Source organism: Pan paniscus, chromosome 11, assembly GCF_029289425.2.
Source record: "Pan paniscus chromosome 11, NHGRI_mPanPan1-v2.0_pri, whole genome shotgun sequence".
Lineage (NCBI taxonomy): Eukaryota > Metazoa > Chordata > Mammalia > Primates > Hominidae > Pan > Pan paniscus.
The window spans coordinates 90,139,593-90,158,707 of record NC_073260.2 but is presented as its reverse complement, the minus strand read 5'-3'; the positions used below and the strand labels follow the sequence as shown (position 1 = coordinate 90,158,707).

Below are 19,115 nucleotides of genomic sequence, written 5' to 3'. Positions count from 1 at the left end.
AAGCTCTCTGAAGAATGGGAGTTTATATTGATCTCTGAAGAATGTGTATGAGTGAAATGGGCAGAAGAGAATTGTTAAGAGGAGAGGAGGCCTCAAGGTGCCAATAGATGAAAGAAGGTGAAGGACATGGCTGGACTTATTAGAAAGAAAGTTGGCTTGAATGGTAGCAAGTATGGCCAGCTTTGAGGGGTAAAAGCCTAGTGTAGATGCCTCAAAAGCCAGTGGAGAAGTTCAAGCCTGATGTAGAAGAACTTAGTTGGGTTCCAAGTTGCAAAGGAGGGTCTAATCTAGGCCACGCCAACCTCCAGCTGGGTAGTGGCTAAGCCTGTTTACCTTTCTGGGAGTCTGCTTGCAGATCCATAAAGTGGGCAAAATGATTTTCCTAATCTACTTAATGAGATGGTTCAGGTGCTTTGGAAACATCTTTTCACCTACCTTAAAAAGGAATTAAAGATAGGCTGGGTGCAGTGGCTCATGCCTGTAATCCCAGGACTTTGGGAGTCCGAGGCAAGAAGATCACTTGAAGTCAGGAGTTTAAGACCAGCCTAGCTAACATGGTGAAACCATCTCTACTAAAAATACAAAAATTAGCTGGGTGTGGTGGTGCGCACCTGTACTCTCAGCTACTCGGAAGGCTGAGGCAGAAGAATTGCTTGAACCTGGGAGGCAGAGCTGCAGTGAGCCAAGATTGTGCCACTGCACTGCAGCCTGGGCAACAGAGCGAGACTGTCTCAAAAAAAAAAAAAAAATGCGGGGCGAGGGGAATTAAAGATAGGGATAAGACACTGTACCCATAAACTTTACACAATGACAAGGTATTAGGGCCACAGGACAGGTAAATGGAGAGCTCACATCTCACCGAAGGATAGAAAGGGATGCACGAAGAAGATGGTGCGTTTGTGACAGGCCTTGATATATACGAAACATTAGCAAACACCTATTCTCAGAAAACTAGAAAAGTGCTGCTTGTGCTAAGTTCCACGGTGGATTCTTGGACACGTTTATAGTACACACACATAACAGAGCCATGTTTACTGCTAGAATATTATTCCTAGCACCTACTTTGGAAGGACTAGGACATTTGCACAGAGCAGTGTGTCTTCCTGGTGCCCTGGCCTATGGCCCAGTTTAAGAACTGCTACCATAGAGAATGTGAGGTAAGAACACATTCACATTCCCACCATGGCTCTGGTTCTCCCTGTGAAGCTACAGATAACATGAAGACTATCCTTCTTTTCTTTCCTAATCCCAGTCCTTTAGGTATTTGAAAACCTTAAAATGCTTTCTCTGAGACTGCTTATTCATAGGCCAAACAGCTCAGTTCTTCCAACTATTCTCGCATGACATGCTTTTGACTCCTTTCATTATTCTAGTCACCCAATCTCTTGAATGATGATATCAGTACAGAATGGAGGACTTCAGATGGTGATGACCAGTACAGAATAGGGCAGAGTAGGATGATTACCTCCTAGGAACTGAATTCCATGCTTCTATTAATGTAGTCCAACAGCACATTAGCTTTGTTATATAGTGGACTTATATTAAGCTTTCTGTCCACTCAAGCACTAGCTCGCTTTAAAGGTCCCTACCTTCTCCAATCACACAGCCTCCCTAGATTCCTATTGAAATTCTGTCTTGCTGAATTCAGCCAGCTACCTTTCTGAGAATAAGAGTCACATGACACACATGTAGTGTAGTTTCTAATAAATGTGGAACCATCATCTCACTATCCTCAGTGGACTCTTAACCTGTATTGGCAGTAAGCCTAGCTCAAGATGTGATTCCAGGTTCTTGCCTTGATTTTACACTGCTAAGGGAAAGGGCTACTCTGTTCCAGATATGTTCTGAGTTCAATATAACAATAGGTATGGTTATTAAATATGATCATGGAAGCTCAACTGACAATAATAGAAGTACAATATCAATATTATGGGTAGTGGCAGTCCCACAATAATCTGTCCTGTGCAGATCACATGTACAGCTCTGTGTTCAGTTTCAGGGGTGAGAAACGTAAAAGTATCCACTAGGGCAGCTAGGATGACTGCGAATTTGGAAGCCAGTGTCCCGGGAAATGGTAAAAGGAAAAAGCAGGCCTATTTAGCCTGGGTAAACAAAAGAGTGCTAAGGCTGTATAACCTATAATAGGGCCTTTCCTCGCCAGTGACTTCTGGCTTATGGGTCTCTTCTTGTAGCCTATTCCTTCTTGCTTCTTTGGTCAAGGACTTATAATTTCATATTAAGTGTGGCCAACCACTCATATGAAATTCATGAGATCTTTTCCTGAATCTGCTTCTTTCCCCCTCTTATCTGCTCAGCAGAGTCAAGGTTACTCCCTCTCACCTGGCCTATTTATTTCAAAAGGATTTAAAACTTTATATTAATTCAATACTTCAGAAACCAGTGCTGAAGATCAAGTAGAAAAAAACAGTTTTCTTCATTTTTTTTTAAAGACAGAGTCTTGCTTTGTTGCCTAGGCTAGAGTGTAATAGTGCAATTATAACTCATTGCAGCCTCGAACTCCCGGGCTCAAGCCATCCTCCCACCTCAGCCTCCCTAATGGCTAGGACTACAGGCATGCATCATCATGCCTGGCTACTTTTTAATTTTTTGTAGAGACAGGGTCTCACTATGTTGCCCAGGCTGGTCTCGAATTGATGGCCTTAAGCAATCCTCCCGCCTTGGCCTCTCTAAGCACTGGGATTACAGGCATGAGCCACTGCACCTGGCCCCTTTATTCATTTCTTAAGGAGCCATATCATAAGACTTTAGCCTCTCAGTGAAACAGATTGCTTGGCTGGCTAACATCCCCAAGAGTTCCCCTTTCCTGTGTTCTTTGCCCAAGATAACTATGATGATTCAGGGCTGCTGGGATGGCAAGCAGAATACTAGAACTGTTGTTCCCCCTGCTGAAGACCATAGCAGACATGGAAAATCAACCAAACCATGTCAGTCTTTCATATGGAACCAGGACTCCACCTTAGCATCCATCTTAACACAATGCTCCAGGCAGCAACTACTGATCGAGGGGCATTGGCATGAAGGGTAATGCCTGTTTATCATCCATGCTTTATGTAGCCTGTGGAGTAGGAGGGTATAAAATAATTATGCAGGAATGTTTCTTGAGCTGTTGTGAACAGTGAGAACATTTATTGATACTGCAGAGGAAGTACTGAAACATCCCCTAATCGGGGAATCCACTTTTCACCTTAAATCTCAATTGAGATGGGATTCTTCCTGATAAAAGATTTGGATTATCTTTATCTTCTCTACTGCTTGGCAGAACATAAAAGCACAGAGCACGGCCCAAGGTAAAAATGAGAAATAGAACTAGGCCATGGTGGGAGCTAAGCTATGAGGACACAAAGGCATAAGAATGATATAATGGACTATGAGGACTCACAGGGGAAGGGTGGGAGAAGGGTGAGAGATAAAATACTACATGTTGGGTACATTGTACACTGCTTGGGTGACAGGTGCACCAAAATCTCAGAAATTACTACCAAAGAACTTATCCACGTAACCAAAAACCACCTGTTCCCCAAAAACTATTGAAAAAAAAAAAAAAACTCAGCCATGGGATAGCCACTCTGGCTTAAAAGTAAAGTACTAGCTGGGTGCAGTGGCTCACACCTGTAATCTTAGCACTTTGGGAGGACATGGCAGGCGGATCTCTTGAGCCCAGGAATTTCAGACCAACCTGGGCAACATGGCGAAACCCCATCTCTACCAGAAAAAAACAAAAATTAGCTGGGCATGGTGGTGCACACCTGTAGTCCTAGTTACTTGGGAGGCTGAGGTGGGAGGATCACCTGAGCTTGGGAAGGTCAAGGCTGTAAGAGACAGAGTGAAACTGTGTCTCAAAAAAAAAAAAAAAAAAAGTAAAGTACTAAATGGCTAATGTATACAATATATAAATTATATCTCAATAAAGTTGTCCAAAAAAATAAGCATCAAACCAGCATTTGGTAGAGGGACATAAGGGAAATAAAACTCCCTTAGAAATATTATGAGAAAAACAAGGCACTTGGTATTTGCCTGTGCACCTAACCAAAGTTCACCAAGAGCTTCCTACTAATAGCAGCAAGTTCAGACCCTGAAACAAATCAGCAACATCCCACTGGACACTAACTAGCATAAGGCAAAATGGTGTGGGTTATAAAAGACATTTAAAAGAACTAGGAAGACTATAAATCTAGACTGGATCAGCACAGATACTAATTTCTAAGCTAAAGTTTTCCAAAGAGTATTTCCCATGAAACACATTGGTTCTGTAAGATGTTAACGGATGTAACATGAAAAAAGGTTCTATAGTTAAATAAGCTTGGGAAACACTGAATTAAACAAAGTTGAAAAGGTTCCTTTACTGCAGGACATCTCAGAGCCTTTAAAACGTCAGTGGGCATTGTGATGGGATAGAGCATATAGTCTTTCCCAAAGAAATTTTTCTACGGAGCCTTTTTCCCCCATGAAGCATCCCAAAGGATCAATATTCCTAACAATACTATAGGAAATTTTGGTCTAAACCGTGCATGGTGCGTGGCCAAGGGCTTCACCAATTCCTTCATAAGGATAAAATGGGAAATTAATATGGGAACTAGGTCGGGCGTGGTGGCTTACACCTGTAATCCCAGCACTTTGGGAGGCCAAGGTGAATAGATTGCTTGAGCTCAGGAGTTTGAGACCAGTCTAGGCAACATGGCGAAACCCCTTCTCTACAAAAAATACAAAAAATTAGCTGGGCATGGTGGCGTGTGAATGTAGTTCCAGCTACTCAGGAGGCTGAGGCAGGAGGATCGCTTGAGCCTGGGAGGCGGAGTTTGCAGTGAGCCAAGATTAAGCCACTGTACTCCAGCCTCGGTGACAGAGACCGTGTCTCAAAAAAAAAAAAAAAAGTGGGGGGAACTATAATTTATACCTTGTACATAATTATGTTTAACTATGTGGTGAAATATATGTGGTTCTCACTCCACAGTTTGCATGTAGTTAATTCAATAAATCTTTTTTTTTTTTTTTTGAGACGGAGTCTTGCTCTGTCACCCAGGATAGAGTACAGTGGCACAATCTCAGCTCACTGCAACCTCCACCTCTTGGGTTCAAGCAATTTTCTGCCTCAGCCTCCCGAGTAGCTGGGATTACAGGTGGCCACCACCATGCCCGGCTAATTTTTGTATTTTTAGTAGGGACGGGATTTCAACATCTTGGCCAGGCTGTTCTTGAACTCCCGACCTGGTTATCCACCCGCCTCGGCCTCCCAAAGTGCTGGGATTGCAGGCGTGAGCCACTGCGCCCGGCCAATTCAATAAACCTTAAAATGCTCCTTCAGGTATTGTTCTCGATAGATGGGATGTACTCTGCTTATAACAGCCAAGAATCTGATGGCTAAATCAGGCAAAACCAGGCAAGGAGCCACAGTCACTGGTCTTGTTTCTGCCTGGGTGTGGCCTCTTGTCATATGTTTAGACTTAGGGCTGGAACGGTCATTCAGAAAACACCATTCATAGCTGTATGTCCCCTCTTGCATGCACACTCACATACCTCACCACCATCACAGAAGCTTAAAATTGACCTTCAATAACCAAACCATCCGATCCTCAATTTGCTATCTCTGAATAACAATAATAACAACAAATACAAGTACAGATTTGCTTGAACTCTCTCCTGAGAATGTAAAGCCTAGGAGGAAACTCCTGCGGGCATGTGTCTACCCTCTCTCCCAGGCCAGATGCTACAGGCCTCTTTCCTAGATGACTTCCCTACTCCAGAGTCCCTCCCTGCAGCCAGAAGTTGATTTGGCTGTCCCACAGTGAGGCCTGTGGATCATGTGCCAATTTCTAAACTCCAGAGCAGACTCAAATCCAGAGCTGGTTCCCCTCCTTCCTTCCTTCCTTTCTCCTGCCCAGAAAGCCAGATTCCCATCAGAGCCTCCTTAAGAAACAATGACTTGGGACCCTGCTGAGCCACACCTCTAGCTTCCTTCAACCAGCACCTCTGGTTATCTGCCTCAGCCCAATTCTCCCCTTCCCACACACTCTGGAGCTCCCTGAACCAGTTCTCCCAGGTCTCTAGGAAGGCAAGAAGCAGCTAAGCCCAAGAAGCTAAATTTCCCATGTTCCCTTTCCAGACACGAGGCTCCACCTGCCTTTTTAAGGAGGTGAGAGGGTCCCTGAGACTAATCAGGTTTGAGTGAAGAAGCCTGTTTTCCATTTCTGCTCACTCTGGGCTATATAGGCAGTCAAGGTCAGCAGGCAGCTGGGGCTGGGAATGACTCAGCCTGAACCCCAGCTACCACAGAAGCACCTACCCACAGAGGCCACACTGGGACCTCTGAGAAGCCAAGTGACCTCTGAGTAATCTCACCCCAGAATTCTGCTCCTTTGGTACACCTTGCCTGGAAGAAACGGTTGGGCTCTGCTTCCACCCAACTGCAGCTTTTCAGGCTGGTCTCAGAAAAGGAAAGTACGTGTCCTTTTCCATTTTGACATCTTGCAGTGATGTAGTAATACATATATACATTCCAGAAGGAATCAGTGAAAGAGCCCAGCTCAATCAGTCAGAAAAAAACCCATAGATTTGACTAGAACGATGGTAAAAGGCAAAGCCAGAAACTGCAACATAAAGCACTCAGACAACAAAGGATTTTATTTTTTCTTCATCAAAGTGCTACTGGAAAGAAAATAACAACAACAAAACCCACTATGGCTCCTTGCTGCTACCACCAATTCTCTTGAATTCATCAAAGCAGGTTGCAGGGGAGAAGTATTCACTGGCAGATGAGCGTGTTTCTCAGCAGCCCTTTTGAGGCAGAAGGGGGACAAATGCCACTCTGACCTTTGGTTTTCTAGGACTTCTGGGTTCCTCACAACCCCAAGAATGTAGCTTCAGCAGTAGAGCAAAGGAAAACAGCAGCCTTCTCTGTTATAAGAAGTCCCTGAGACCAAAAGGTACATGGGCTCCTGAGTTTCCCGAGGTGATGATGGTCTCTTCCTCCATCCAGGTGTCCATGCCACAAACTTGAGAGTCATCCTTAACTCTCTACCTCTCCATTCCACCTCCCAACAGATATCACATCCTGCCTATTCCACCTTATTAGTATCTGTGTATCTGTCCCATCGTGTTTCTCTGCTTCTGCAGGCCTTCATTATCTCCTAGCAGAATTATTACACCCAGGTCTGTATTCATTTTCCAACTTCCAATCTCATCTTCTCCAATCTCTCATCCACCACTAACCTAAACTCAGATTTGATCATGTTATTGCCTTAATTATAACTCTTCATTCATTCCAAATGCACTCCTTTGTTTCTTCTTCCATGCCCTTTCTTGGCTTAGCCTCATTTTGTCAGTTTGCCAAGCTTCTAGTACTCTTCCTATGGCCAGTTCTAGGGCCTCTGTGAAGCCTTCCCTGACCACTCGATGAGAGCCCTTCCTGCTTTCATTTGGTGCTCCTGGGCCTGGTTCTTCTCTTGCAGTGCTCACTATTCTATAGTGCTTCAATCCGAGTTCTAGACTGTGCAGCTCCCTGGAGCAAAATTCTGTGCTATTGAGCCCAGAACAACATCTAGCAGAGAATAGGTTCTTACTTGGTGTTTGTTTGATGAGGAGATGAGTAGTAAGGAGCTGCAGGCTTGAACAAACCTGATCCTCAGTTTGTAATATAGGGCAGGAAAGAAGGGTGCCTCTGCCCAGGAGCCTGAGAAATACTGCTGGGTCATGAGCCACATGGATCCACTAGGAGAATCCACCCTTAAACTGAAAAGTCATCTGACCACAAGGAGGCAACTTAAGGTGCCCAGAACATAGAATATACATAGGTCAGTTTTCCACAGTGGCTACTTGCTATCTTTATAATGTTCTCTCCGCCACTTTCAGGAGCCGCTGTGGCCTACCCACTGAATTAATGTCCCGTCCTGACCATCCCCATCCATCCCTGAGTGTCAGGAAGCAGTAGGAGTCTGAAACTCCTTCCCAAGCTCATGTAGTCAAAGTCAGAATCTCAGCATTCCTCACCCTCTCCCAAAGCAGGGTGTCACTCTTTCTCATGACACTTCATTGATCTCTACTCTTTTTGACATATATCTAAAAACCTTTCTATAGCCATCTGAGCCCATCCTTCTCTTGGCCACCCACTGGAGAGATCTTACTTGTCCCTGTATCCTTAAAGTACCTGATCTGAGTAGATGCTCGTGAACTAAACAAATGAGTTAACCGATAACCTGGTTTCAGTGACGCTACAGTAACATTTCTTTCAGCTGTGCAGAGACCCTATCTGGTGCCATTTGCCATTCTTTAAGTCTCTTTGGTCCCTGAGAGCACAGGAGGCGGGGTGTTGCCTGACACAATTAAGTGCTTAAAAGCTCCATTTGTTCTTAAAACAAATCTCTTCCTCTCCAATTGCAGCCGAAGAGAAGACATAGACTGTGCGGCTGCACCAACAAGCTGAGCAGACGGACAATAGGGCTAGAGAGCCTATCCCTGTTTCTCATACAAACAATATACCAAACTCAACCCAACTGATCAACAGAGAGCCTTGGGCTGCTGGGAACTTCTCTAGATCAGTGAGGTGTATGGCTCAGACACAGAGCTGACACACAAAATGTGCCTATCCCTGGCAGTTTCTTTGGGAGAATCTGTGCTCAGAAACACTCAGGATTGTCTGAAAGATAGATACAGCAGGAATGGAGTCCAGTGGGTAGGTCTCTAAGAGGAGCTCTCACTCCTTTCATAAGAAGACAGGAGGCCAAGTGCGGTGGCTCACGCCTGTAATCCCAGCACTTTGGGAGGCCAAAGCGGGCAGATCATGAGGTCAAGAGATTGATACCATCCTGGCCAACATGGTGAAACCCTGTCTCTACTAAAAATACAAAAATTAGCTGGGCGTGGTGGCATGCGCCTGTAGTCCCAGCTATTCAGGAGGCTGAGACAGGAGAATCACTTGAACCCTGGAGGCAGAGGTTGCAGTGAGCCAAGATCACACCACTGCACTCCAGCCTGGGCAACAGAGCGAGACTCCGTCTCAAAAGAGAGAGAGAAAAAAAAAGGAGACAGGAAGAGACCCTGGGGAGCTCTCAGGGATAGACCAGGCCTGGTTCAGCTGCTGAGTTGCAACAAGGCCAATTAAATAATTGGTGTGATGGGGAAAGGAGGGAAGCCACTCCTTTCAGGCAAACTCCCACCAGAGACAGGAGGCTCCATGCAGCTGTGACAACAGCAGCAGCAATAACAGGGCAGGGATCTCCTCCTCTTCCTCCCACTAGCTGAGATCTAATGCTTAAATTAGCACCTTGGAAACACCCAGATCTGCTGGCTGCCTTCTCTCCCAGTTCTGCCACGCCCCCAGGCCTTCTTTTCAAGCCTGAGTTTCTCTTTCAATTAAATAATTAAAAAAATAAAGATGTGCTCCCCCTAGAGTTTATCTTTCCAAGTAGGCAATGGCCTCTGGATTCTTCCCATCACTATGGGATGGGGAGAGTTATTTGATGATGGTGCCCATGTGACAAGCCTCTATCCATACAGCTTGGTCCAGAAAGGGGCAATGATGATGACACCAGCATTGCCTGGCTCCCTTGGGGCTTAATGAGTCAGCCCCTACTCTGCCCTCAGTGGAGGATCACACTAAGAGAGTGAGCAAGAGAAACAAACTTTGACACACTGTGGGCTCAAGGGCAGGGTCACATCTGTGTCTGTGTTGCTAACCACTCTATCCCTAATACTCAGTTTAATATTTGGGACAGAGCAGATGCTCAATAATTATTTGGTAAACCAATTGCTGAATCAATAATATCAGGTCTCTGTGGTATTCTTTAGAAGGGAGAGTGAGGAGCTATTGTTTAAACTTTAAAGAGATAGTTTGTCTTCATCTCATAAGTGGAAAAACAATCGAGGAAGGAGGAGAGACTTCCTAGAGGTCTCAATAAATGGCAAAAAAATGAAATAGGTCATAGCTAAGTCTGAGCCTGGGACCCTGGTTTTTATGGCCTACCCAAATACCCTTAAAGAGCCACTTTGCCCTCTAAAATTTTTGCCCTTTACCTCTATGATATGCTATCTTGATTTTTTTTTTTTTTTTTTTTTTTTTTTGGAGACAGAGTCTTGCTCTGTTGCCCAGGCTGGAATGTAGTGGTAGGCACACGGCTCACTGCAGCCTCAACCTCCTGGGCTCAAGCAATCCTCCTGCCTCGGCCTCCTGAGTAGCTGGTACTACAGGCATGCAGCACCATGCTGAGCTAATTTTAAATATTTTTGTAGAGATGGAGTCTCACTGTGTTTCCCAGGCTGGACTATCTTAATTCTTTATGCCCCAAAATGAAGACTCCTGAAGAAACATCACACAAGATTCTGCTGGTCTCAACAATACACAGGGTATTTAAAGGGTTTTGAGGTGCCTCTGGAATACAACCTGGGGACAGAGGTCAGGAAGCGGGGCAATGTCTATGACCCTCAAATGAGGGATGACTATATTGCTATTTCCATAAGGCTCTCACTCAACCTCAATAAAGTATTCTCAGGCCAGGCATAGCAGCTCACTCTTGTAATCCTAGCATTTTGGGAGGCCGAGGCAGGCAGACCACTTGAGGTCAGGCATTCAAGACCAGCCTGGCCAACATGGCGAAACCCTGTCTCTACTAAAAATACAAAAATTAGCCATGCGTGGAGGCAGGGGCCTATAATCCCAGCTACTTGGGAGGCTGAGGTAGGAGAATCGCTTGAATCCAGGAGGTGGAGGTTGCAGTGGGCCAAGATCGTGCCACTGCACTCTAGCCTGGGTGACAGAGAGGGACCCTGTCTCAAAAAAAAAGAAAAAAAAGTATTCTCTTGCAGACAAGGGTGACTTTAGCAGTTAAAGGGGTCTGAAGGCAGTCAGAGCTTTTCTAAGTGCCTCCTTGCCACAGATACTTCTCCAACTCCAGGGCCACACAGACCGGAAGCAGCTCAAGAGTTCTCTACCCAGCCAAACCACTATTCAGAATTTCAGGCAATAACAGAAGCACCAAGGACAACTGAGAGCCTGGTGGCTCTATTTCTTCTCCCCTTTCCTTGAACAGCTATTTCCTCCCTTTTTGAGAACCCCAGATGGGTGACAAGAAACAACTCATTGCTTCCTTTTCCTGACACACTTGAACCTCCTCTTCCTTCATCCACCCTCTATTTTGATTCTTGATTAGATGCTTAGAACTGGAAGGGCAATCTAGTTTGACAAGCCAGGTTAGCTAGAAAGAGAACTCAGAAAGGAAAATTATCTTCAGCCAGCCCAAAGTCCTTCTTTAAGTTCATGGGATGGACTTCTCTCCAGGATTTTCTGGCTCCCAAATAATCCAATGATGGCATGAGGCTAGGAAAAAGTCCTGCAACACCTCTCTCCGGTTTAATATTGTATGCTTCTGTAAAACTTCTTTGTTTTGGCTCTTGGAACTGTCTAAGCAGTCATGAAAGGGGGAAAAAGCCTTTGTCTCCTGCTAAGTGGCCACTAATGATTCTCTCTACCATCCCTCAAAAGGTGTGACAAAAAGGTGGTGATGGGTCCCTGCCGAGGCCCATCTTGGCTGCTGTAATGGGTAGGTTACTCGCCCAGGAAGCTACAAAGCACATCTGTCAGCCAGGGGGTTATAGGCCCAAGGGTAGACCTGTTTCTGGCCACCCTGCCTAACACAGAAGCAGAACTTCAGAACTTGGAGAACTCAGCTCTGCTCCAGCCAGCACAGCTCAGAGAAATGGGGCATCCACACTTTCGGATTTGTAGCCCACCTTGCCTCCTTCCAATTCCAGCTCTGGCTCCAGGGGGATAAAGCGAACACAGCCTAGACATTCCCTCTCTTCCCCCCTCACTATACGAACTGGCTAGGCCTCCATGTCTCCCACCCGGTTGCCTGACAGACAAGCGAGGTCAGGGAGCCCCCTGGGCGGTGGCCAGCAAGCATGGTCTCCCTTAGGCCTAGCCTCGGTGCACCCGAGTTGCCCTCCCCCTTCCATTCCCTTCGCGCCAGCAGCGATGACATCATTCCTCCCTGACTCCGGGACCGCGGACAGGCGGCAGGATCCGCGCCCAGCAAGGACTTCAGGCACGTAGGCCTAAGATGATGGGGGCTCTTCCCAACCAGTGGGCACAGGCAGCTCCAGCGCGACCCCACTTCCTCTCCCGTCGGTTCCCGAGCACTCTCATCTGCACCCCGATTCCCCATCTGGTCGCCGCGCACTCTCCTTCCCGGTTTAGATGCCCCCAGCCTGGTCTGCCTGCGCTCCCCACCGGAGAACGGAATTCCCAGGTTCTGCACCAACCACCTTCCCCCACTGGGTCCCTCGCCCCGGCCCAGCGTTCCTGTCCGTATATCCAGCGGACAGGCGGGCAAGCCCCTCCTCTTCTAAAAGCTGATTCCCAATCTCTCTTAGCCTGACGGCTCCCCCGCCCTAAGCATCACAGGCCTCTAGGACTAAACGCCTCCCCACCTCCCATCCCAGACCCCTGGGCCTGCCGCCGGCGGTGCCCCATGGCAGTTCCCTCGCCAGTCCCTGCTATGGGCCTCCACTAGCGGTGTGCACCTTTGTGCCCCCTCCGTTCCATCCGACGGTGCCCTCCGCCCTTACAGGTCCCTTTGCTCTCATCCAGCATATTCTCCCACGGTTTTCTTGTCCTGCAAGTCCCCGTCCCCCGGCAATACGTTTTCAGGGATCTCTTTGCCCCATCCGATGGCGCCCCTCCGCACGATCCCCCCGGCCTGATTCCCTCCCTCCCCCTCAAGCGACGCCCCCTCCCGGCCTTGGCCTGCCCGCCGCCCGCCCCCTCACCAGCGGCTGCATCTCCGAGTGCGCGGTGGGCACCTGGAACCGGTCGATCTCCTCCATCATGGTGCCGGCGGGCGAGCGGGCCGGGGGCCGGGCGCGGCCGCGGACGCCGACGGGACCGCGCGGGGCGGCGGCCCCAGGAGCCCGGCGGGTGGTGCAGACTAGGCCTCCCCGGACCAGTCGGGCGGGCAGGGGCCGGGCGGATGCAGGGGTGGGCGGGGGAGAGAGGTTCGCAGACTGGCTGAGGCCGGCGTGACTCCGTGGGCTTGCCTAGCACTACCGCGGCTGTGGCCGGACCGAGCTGCAGGTCTTGCCTCGCCTCCTACTCCGCCGCCGCCTCCTGTCAGCAGCTCAGCCACTGCGGTGACTCGGCAACTCCACTTCCGGGTCCGGGACACCGCCCGGATCTTGCATTATTCATGAGGAGGCGGTGCCTGGGGACCCCAGCCCCACCCACATGCGGGAGTTCCGAATGCGCGCGGCCGCCCGGCTGTGATTCCTGAGGGGGCGGGGCTTAGTGGAGACTCGCTCGCCGCGCGCCCAACCCCGCCTCCTTTCCGGGCCGGCTGGGCGCGCCAGAAGCGCCTGCGCCTTGGCTGCTGGTCGGTTGCTGGGTAACCGCGTCAGGGAGTTGGATTCTATCCTGCAAGGGCACGGGGACCCACAACGACGGCTGTCCCTAAAGAACCGTTGCGACTGGTAACTGAAGTGGAAGAGAGTCCAGATTTCTTGTGTGTGGTCAAGGAGACGGACAAACTTTTTGTCTTCAGACGAGGGAGCGTTTTGTAGGCTCTCCAGGGGTTGAGATGCTTCCTGCTTCTGCGAAGGCTCCCCATAAACAGCCTCGTAAGCAGGTAACGTACGCACACCTTCCTTCTGATGACCTCTGACCTTCGTCGTCGCCAGTGACCACTAATCATACCTCTCCTACTGATCCTTGATCTTTTCTCTGTTGACCCCAGCCTTCTCACCCCCGTGACCTCTGGTAAGTGCTCCCACTGACCTCTGACTCTGTCCTACTCTTTCCCACTAATCCCGGCCTCCTCTCCCATACTACCCCAACCCACCGTTTCTTACCTCTCTCCTTTTATCCACCATTTCCATCTCTTCACTTCACTTTACCCCATGGACTCATTCTGACCAGTCTATTCTCCTTAACTTCCCCATCCCCATTCCCACGAGTCCCTTCCTCCTTGTTCTCACATTCTTGTCCCAAAGGAATTTTTCTTTTTCTTTTTCTTTCTTTCTTTTTTTTTTTTTTTTTTTTTTGAGACAGGCTCGCCCTGTAGCCCAGGCTAGAATGCAGTGGCTCCATCTCAGCTCTCTGTAACCTCTGCCTCCTGGGTGCAAGCGATTCTCCCACTTCAGCCTGACGAATAGCTGGAACCAAAGGCATAGGCCACCACGCCCGGCTAAATTTTGTGTTTTTGGTAGAGACGGGGTTTCCCCATGTTGCCCAGGCCCGTCTCTAACTCCTGAGCTCAAGCGATCCTCCTACCTTGACCTTCCGAAGTGCTGGGATTACAGGCGTGAGCCACGGCGCCCAGCCTCAAAGGCATTCTTTATCCAACCCTTTGCTGTGTGCCTAGCTCCAGGCTAGGTGGGAACACAGGTCTTGCTGTTTGGGAGCCCACAGAGGGTGTGCAAGAGAACTAAACAGAATACAGGACAGGCTATGTGCAGGAGTGTGATTTTATTTTCTGTGCTGGGAGATTTATGAGGAGAGAGAGGGCAGGCAAAGAGGAAGAGGAGAGAGGCCCTTTTCTCATCCCTGTCCTCACCCCCACAGTGCACAACCCAAACACTCGGCCCCAGCTCTTTCTAGAGCCTCATATATCTCTCTTCCCTGCGAGCCCCTGGTCCACTCCTATGATTCATTCAGCTATGTGAACATTATGCTCTTATTACCACCTGGACAGATGTCATCCCTTCTCACAGGAAACCCGAGTCATCCCCCACTTAACCCACTGAGCACAGAGTTCTGCTTTCTTCCTCAGCATCACCACGGAAGGCAAGGCAGTCCCAGTTTCCCAAGGAGTCTTCTGTGGTGAAGCAACTCAGTCCTTCAGGAACTTTTTCCAAACCCTTTATGAATTACCACTCAGGCTAATGTGTAGTTTCTAGCTCTGGAAAGCAGGACTTCTATTTATTTATTCCAGATTTACCCCACTCAAGTCTAGGTACATTAAGGTTTAGAGAGCCAATCTCCATGCTACTTATGACTTTGCATATTTTGGTCTGGCCACCTCCATGTTAGCCTTTGCTCCTCTGCCTCTTTTACCTGGGCTTCTGTAGCAGATGGACCTGACTTTCTTAGGTCTCTGCAGCCTTGGGGAAGCTGCTAGTCCCATATGAACATGCCCTAATTTTATGTTGGGGTTGGGCTTTACGTTGAAGTTCATGTACTGTGTTTGAGCCTCCTGACCCTATATTTACAGGCAGTTTGCTTTTATTTATTTTTTATTTTTGTATTTTTTATTTTTGAGACGGAGTTTCGCTCTTGTCACCCAGGGTGGAGTGCAGTGGCGCAATCTCGGCTCACTGCAACCTCCACCTCCCCGATTCAAGGGACCTGCCTCAGCCTCCCAAGTAGCTGGGATTACAGGCATGCACCACCATGCCTGGCTAATTTTTTTTTATTATTTTATTTTATTTTATTTTTGAGACGGAGTCTTGCTGTGTCGCCCAGGCTGGAGTGCAGTGGTGTGATCTTGGCTCACTGCAAGCTCCGCCTCCTGGGTTCACGTCATTCTCCTGCCTCAGCCTCCCAAGTAGCTGGGACTATAGGCGCCTGCCACCACGCCCAGCTAATTTTTTTGTATTTTTGGTAGAGACAGGGTTTCACTGTGTTAGCCACGATGGTCTTGATCTCCTGACCTCGTGATCTGCCCGCCTCGGCCTCCCAAAGTGCTGGGATTACAGGTGTGGGCCACCGCACCCAGCCAATTTTTGTATTTTTAGTAGAGACGGGGTTTCACCATATTGGTCAGGCTGGTCTCGGACTCCTGACCTCAGGTGATCCACAGGCCTAGGCCTCCCAAAGTGCTGGGATTACAGGGGTGAGCCCTCGCGCCCCAGCAGTTTGCTTTTAAAATAAACATTATTGAGGTTTGGTTTACATATAATAGAATGTACCACTTTAGTTGTACGTGTTGACAAATTTTAACAAATTTACACACGTATAAACCACTACCACACTCAAGATATAGGATACTTTCTCTATCCCAAGAAGTTCCCTGTGCCTCATCCCACCTCCTATGCCCCACCCCTGGCCTGCCTAGGTAACCACAGATCTGCTTTCTGTCATTACAGATTCAATTTGTCTTTTCTAGCAACTTGCAGTTTGAACAAGCTTGGGGATGGGTTTCTCTAGCCCATTAGGGAGACATTAGAGACTAGTTACACTGAGAGCAGGGAGAGGTGACAGCAGACAGAAAGCAGAAAAAACTGGGTCAACTGGCCCTGTACACATCAGCACTGCCCCATGGAGGGAAGGGTTGTTTTAGTTCAGAGTAAATATTGGCATGTGGGGTGTGAGAAAAGGTTAGGTTGTGCTAGGTTGTATTTACCATTTTCTTGCCTCAGTGAAGACCAATTTGAGTCAGTGCTAATCAGGTGTGGGATGTCCTAGAGATGTTTGAGAAGTTGTCCCTGTCCTCTGGGAATTCAGTTCAATGGGGGAGACAGAACACAGGCAGAAAAAGATAAAGGAGGATGGGATCCCTGGGGATGAAGGGGAGAGAAGCCTGCAGGTTAGAGCAGCAGAAAGGCTTCAGGGAGGAGGTAGGTAGGACTGGGTTGCCAGGGGTGAGGGAAGATCAGGGTTGGGTTTGTCAGAGGATAGAGAGGAGTTTAAATTCCATTTGTTCATATCACTCCACTAGTCGCCTTTTAATGGTTCCTTGTTGCTCTCAGGATAAAGTCCCAAAAGTCCAATTTGCTTGGTATGGCCTTTGCCACCCTGCATGGTCTTGCCTTTGCTACCCATCCTACTTCAAACCTCACCATTTCTCTATGAAAATTCCACAATCCCAGCAAACTGAACTGCCCTCACTTCCTGGAAAGTGATATTCACACTGTTTATCTCCTCTAAGCTTTTGAAATCTTTTCTGTCTGCGTCTACTAGTCTACTCCACCCTACCCCAAATCTTTCCTTCATATCCTATTCATATTTCGGGTCTAAGCTTGGCCTTCATATTCTTCTACAAAGGATTAAGTCCCCTTTCTGGTGGCAGGATAGGGTGATATCCCCTCTAGACTATAAACTCTGTTATGGTAAGGATCATGTCTGTCTTATTCATTGTTGATTCCCCTCTACCTAGCACAATACCTGGAATATATTAAATTCTAAGAAAATGAGTTCAATATGAATTCTGAATGCCCTAAGTTGTTCTTGGAAATTATCATCTGAATGTGTTCGAAGGATGGGAAGGGGTGAAGCTGGGATGGGGAGACTTGTGGGGAATTATAACAAGGAAATGTAACTGTGTAAGTATGGTTTTCCAGGTACATGTTTGTATCTGCTTTGGCAGTAGGGCTATGAATGATTCAAATTTGAACCACAAGTATCCATGCCTTAAGAAATGGGTTTTGGAGACTAAGAGATAAAAATATTGATGTGTAATATTCATGCAGTAATTATTTATCGTACCCACTCTGTGTTAGGTACTGTTCTAGGTATTGGTGATATAGCAAGAAACAAAACAAACAAAAATCCCTGCTCTCATGGAGCTTATTTTTTAGTTGGAGGTAAAGTGGCAATAAATAAATTTGTAAAATATATAGCATATTAGATGGTGATAGATGCCAAGAAGAAAACTAAATCAGAGAAGTAGACTAAGAAGTTCAGGGAATCACAAGATTATCATTTAAATAGGATGGACAGGGCAGGTGTTACAGAGGTGGCATATGAGCAAAGACCTGAAGGAAATGAAAGAGCTATGCAATATCTGGGGGTGGCGTGTGGGGTGAAGGGGTGGGGATAGGGGAGGCATTCCAGACAGACGGCATAGCAAGTATAAAGTCCCTGAGATGGGAGCCTGCTACACATGTTCTGGATCAGCAAGGAAGGGAGTGGGGAATGTGGCAGGAGATAAGGTCAAAGAGGTACCTTCCCCTACCCTATAGAGTTAATCAAATAACCCATGGCATATTAAATTGGTCATTATGGAGCTCCATAAATCATAATTTGTAATTAAAATGCTTGAATGTCAGGCACCATAAACCATGACCAGCTCAAAACATCACTGGTAATGCCCCAATAGCAAAGCGTCCTTCCTGAAAATTGTGAGAGTGCCAACTGGCTGCATGTATACATGTACAGGAGGAGCTTTGCAGCATTGCCAAACATTGCCTGGCAGCTAAACTTCTTAGTAGAAAACCGAATTAGAATCTTCTGTGAACTCCAGTTAAAAGCTAATTTTAGTTTATGACTAACAAATTTTAGTACCTCTTTATAACTCAGTTGGTTACCATAAAAAAAAAAAATCAAAGTCTGGAATTTTACATCATTCTCCTGTAAAAGCCAAAGAAAAGACTTTTATTTTGGATCATTTTGTGGTCTCTCAAGAGGCTCCTATGGTGCAATACTTTTAGAAATATTGATCTAGATTAGGGGTGACTAAGGTAGGAGTGAGTGGGCAGGGTTGGGCATAAGGCCAGAAGAGAGTCTTGGATGATTCAGAGATTTTGAGCCTGGTGATGGGGCCTGGTATCCACAGATGAAAAGATAGGAGGTGAACAGAATGTAGGGGAAGTTGATGTGTTTCTGTATGTCCAAAGTAAGATAGCTTCACTCCTGTGACCTCAGTGTCATTCTTACACATATATTCCTTAAGCCCTAGATATGATCTTTTACTCCCTTACCTCTTAAATATCTCTCAAATTAAACTACTTTTTTTCATATACACTGCCACCTCCCTAGCCCAGCTTACAATCATCTCTCACCAAAGAGTGCTGTAAAAGCCTAGTAACTAGTCTTCCCTCATTCACTCGTGCCCTTTCCAGTCCATTCTCTACACTGCATGAAAAGTGATCTTTTCAAACTGTCAATCTGATTGTGCCATCCCCCACTCAGAACACTTCAGTGACTTCCCATTGCTCTTAGGATAGGGACCAGATTTTTAGACAATCCCTCCAGAGACCTGAATGGGCCTGAGACCTACCTGGGTCTCTATATCTTAATTTGTACCACTCATCTCCATTATTGCTGTACCTTAGTTCTATGTGCTGCCCCCTTTCTGGAATGCTCTTCACACCCTCCCTCACACATGTACTCACTCCTAAGATTTCAGCCCCCAAATCAATCCCCACAACCTGCCCCCAATGCCCCCTGCCCTGTT

General features: G+C 47.3%; 2 protein-coding genes across 21 annotated transcripts in view; one reads left to right on the top strand and one right to left on the bottom strand.

Moving 5' to 3' along the window:
- Window positions 1-12,955, bottom strand: part of FAM219A (family with sequence similarity 219 member A) — a 60,159-nt gene extending 47,204 nt beyond the window's left edge. For 7 of the 13 annotated variants that reach the window (XM_034967344.3, XM_034967346.3, XM_008955182.5 and 4 more), the window contains exon 1: window positions 12,778-12,955. In XM_034967344.3, coding sequence (XP_034823235.1) covers window positions 12,778-12,837 — 60 coding nt within the window. In that variant the 5' untranslated portion in view covers window positions 12,838-12,955. The remainder of the gene's footprint in view (window positions 1-12,777) is intronic. The other 6 variants (XM_055117289.2, XM_055117290.2, XM_057303159.2 and 3 more) reach the window with 1 other exon arrangement.
- The window catches only part of DNAI1 (dynein axonemal intermediate chain 1), a 62,750-nt gene continuing 56,547 nt past the window's right edge, over window positions 12,913-19,115 (top strand). For 4 of the 8 annotated variants that reach the window (XM_055117287.2, XM_055117288.2, XM_055117286.2 and 1 more), the window contains exon 1: window positions 13,369-13,628. In XM_055117287.2, coding sequence (XP_054973262.1) covers window positions 13,581-13,628 — 48 coding nt within the window. In that variant the 5' untranslated portion in view covers window positions 13,369-13,580. Of the gene's footprint in view, window positions 13,629-19,115 lie in introns of all 8 variants that reach the window. The other 4 variants (XM_055117284.1, XM_055117283.1, XM_034967333.4 and 1 more) reach the window with 3 other exon arrangements.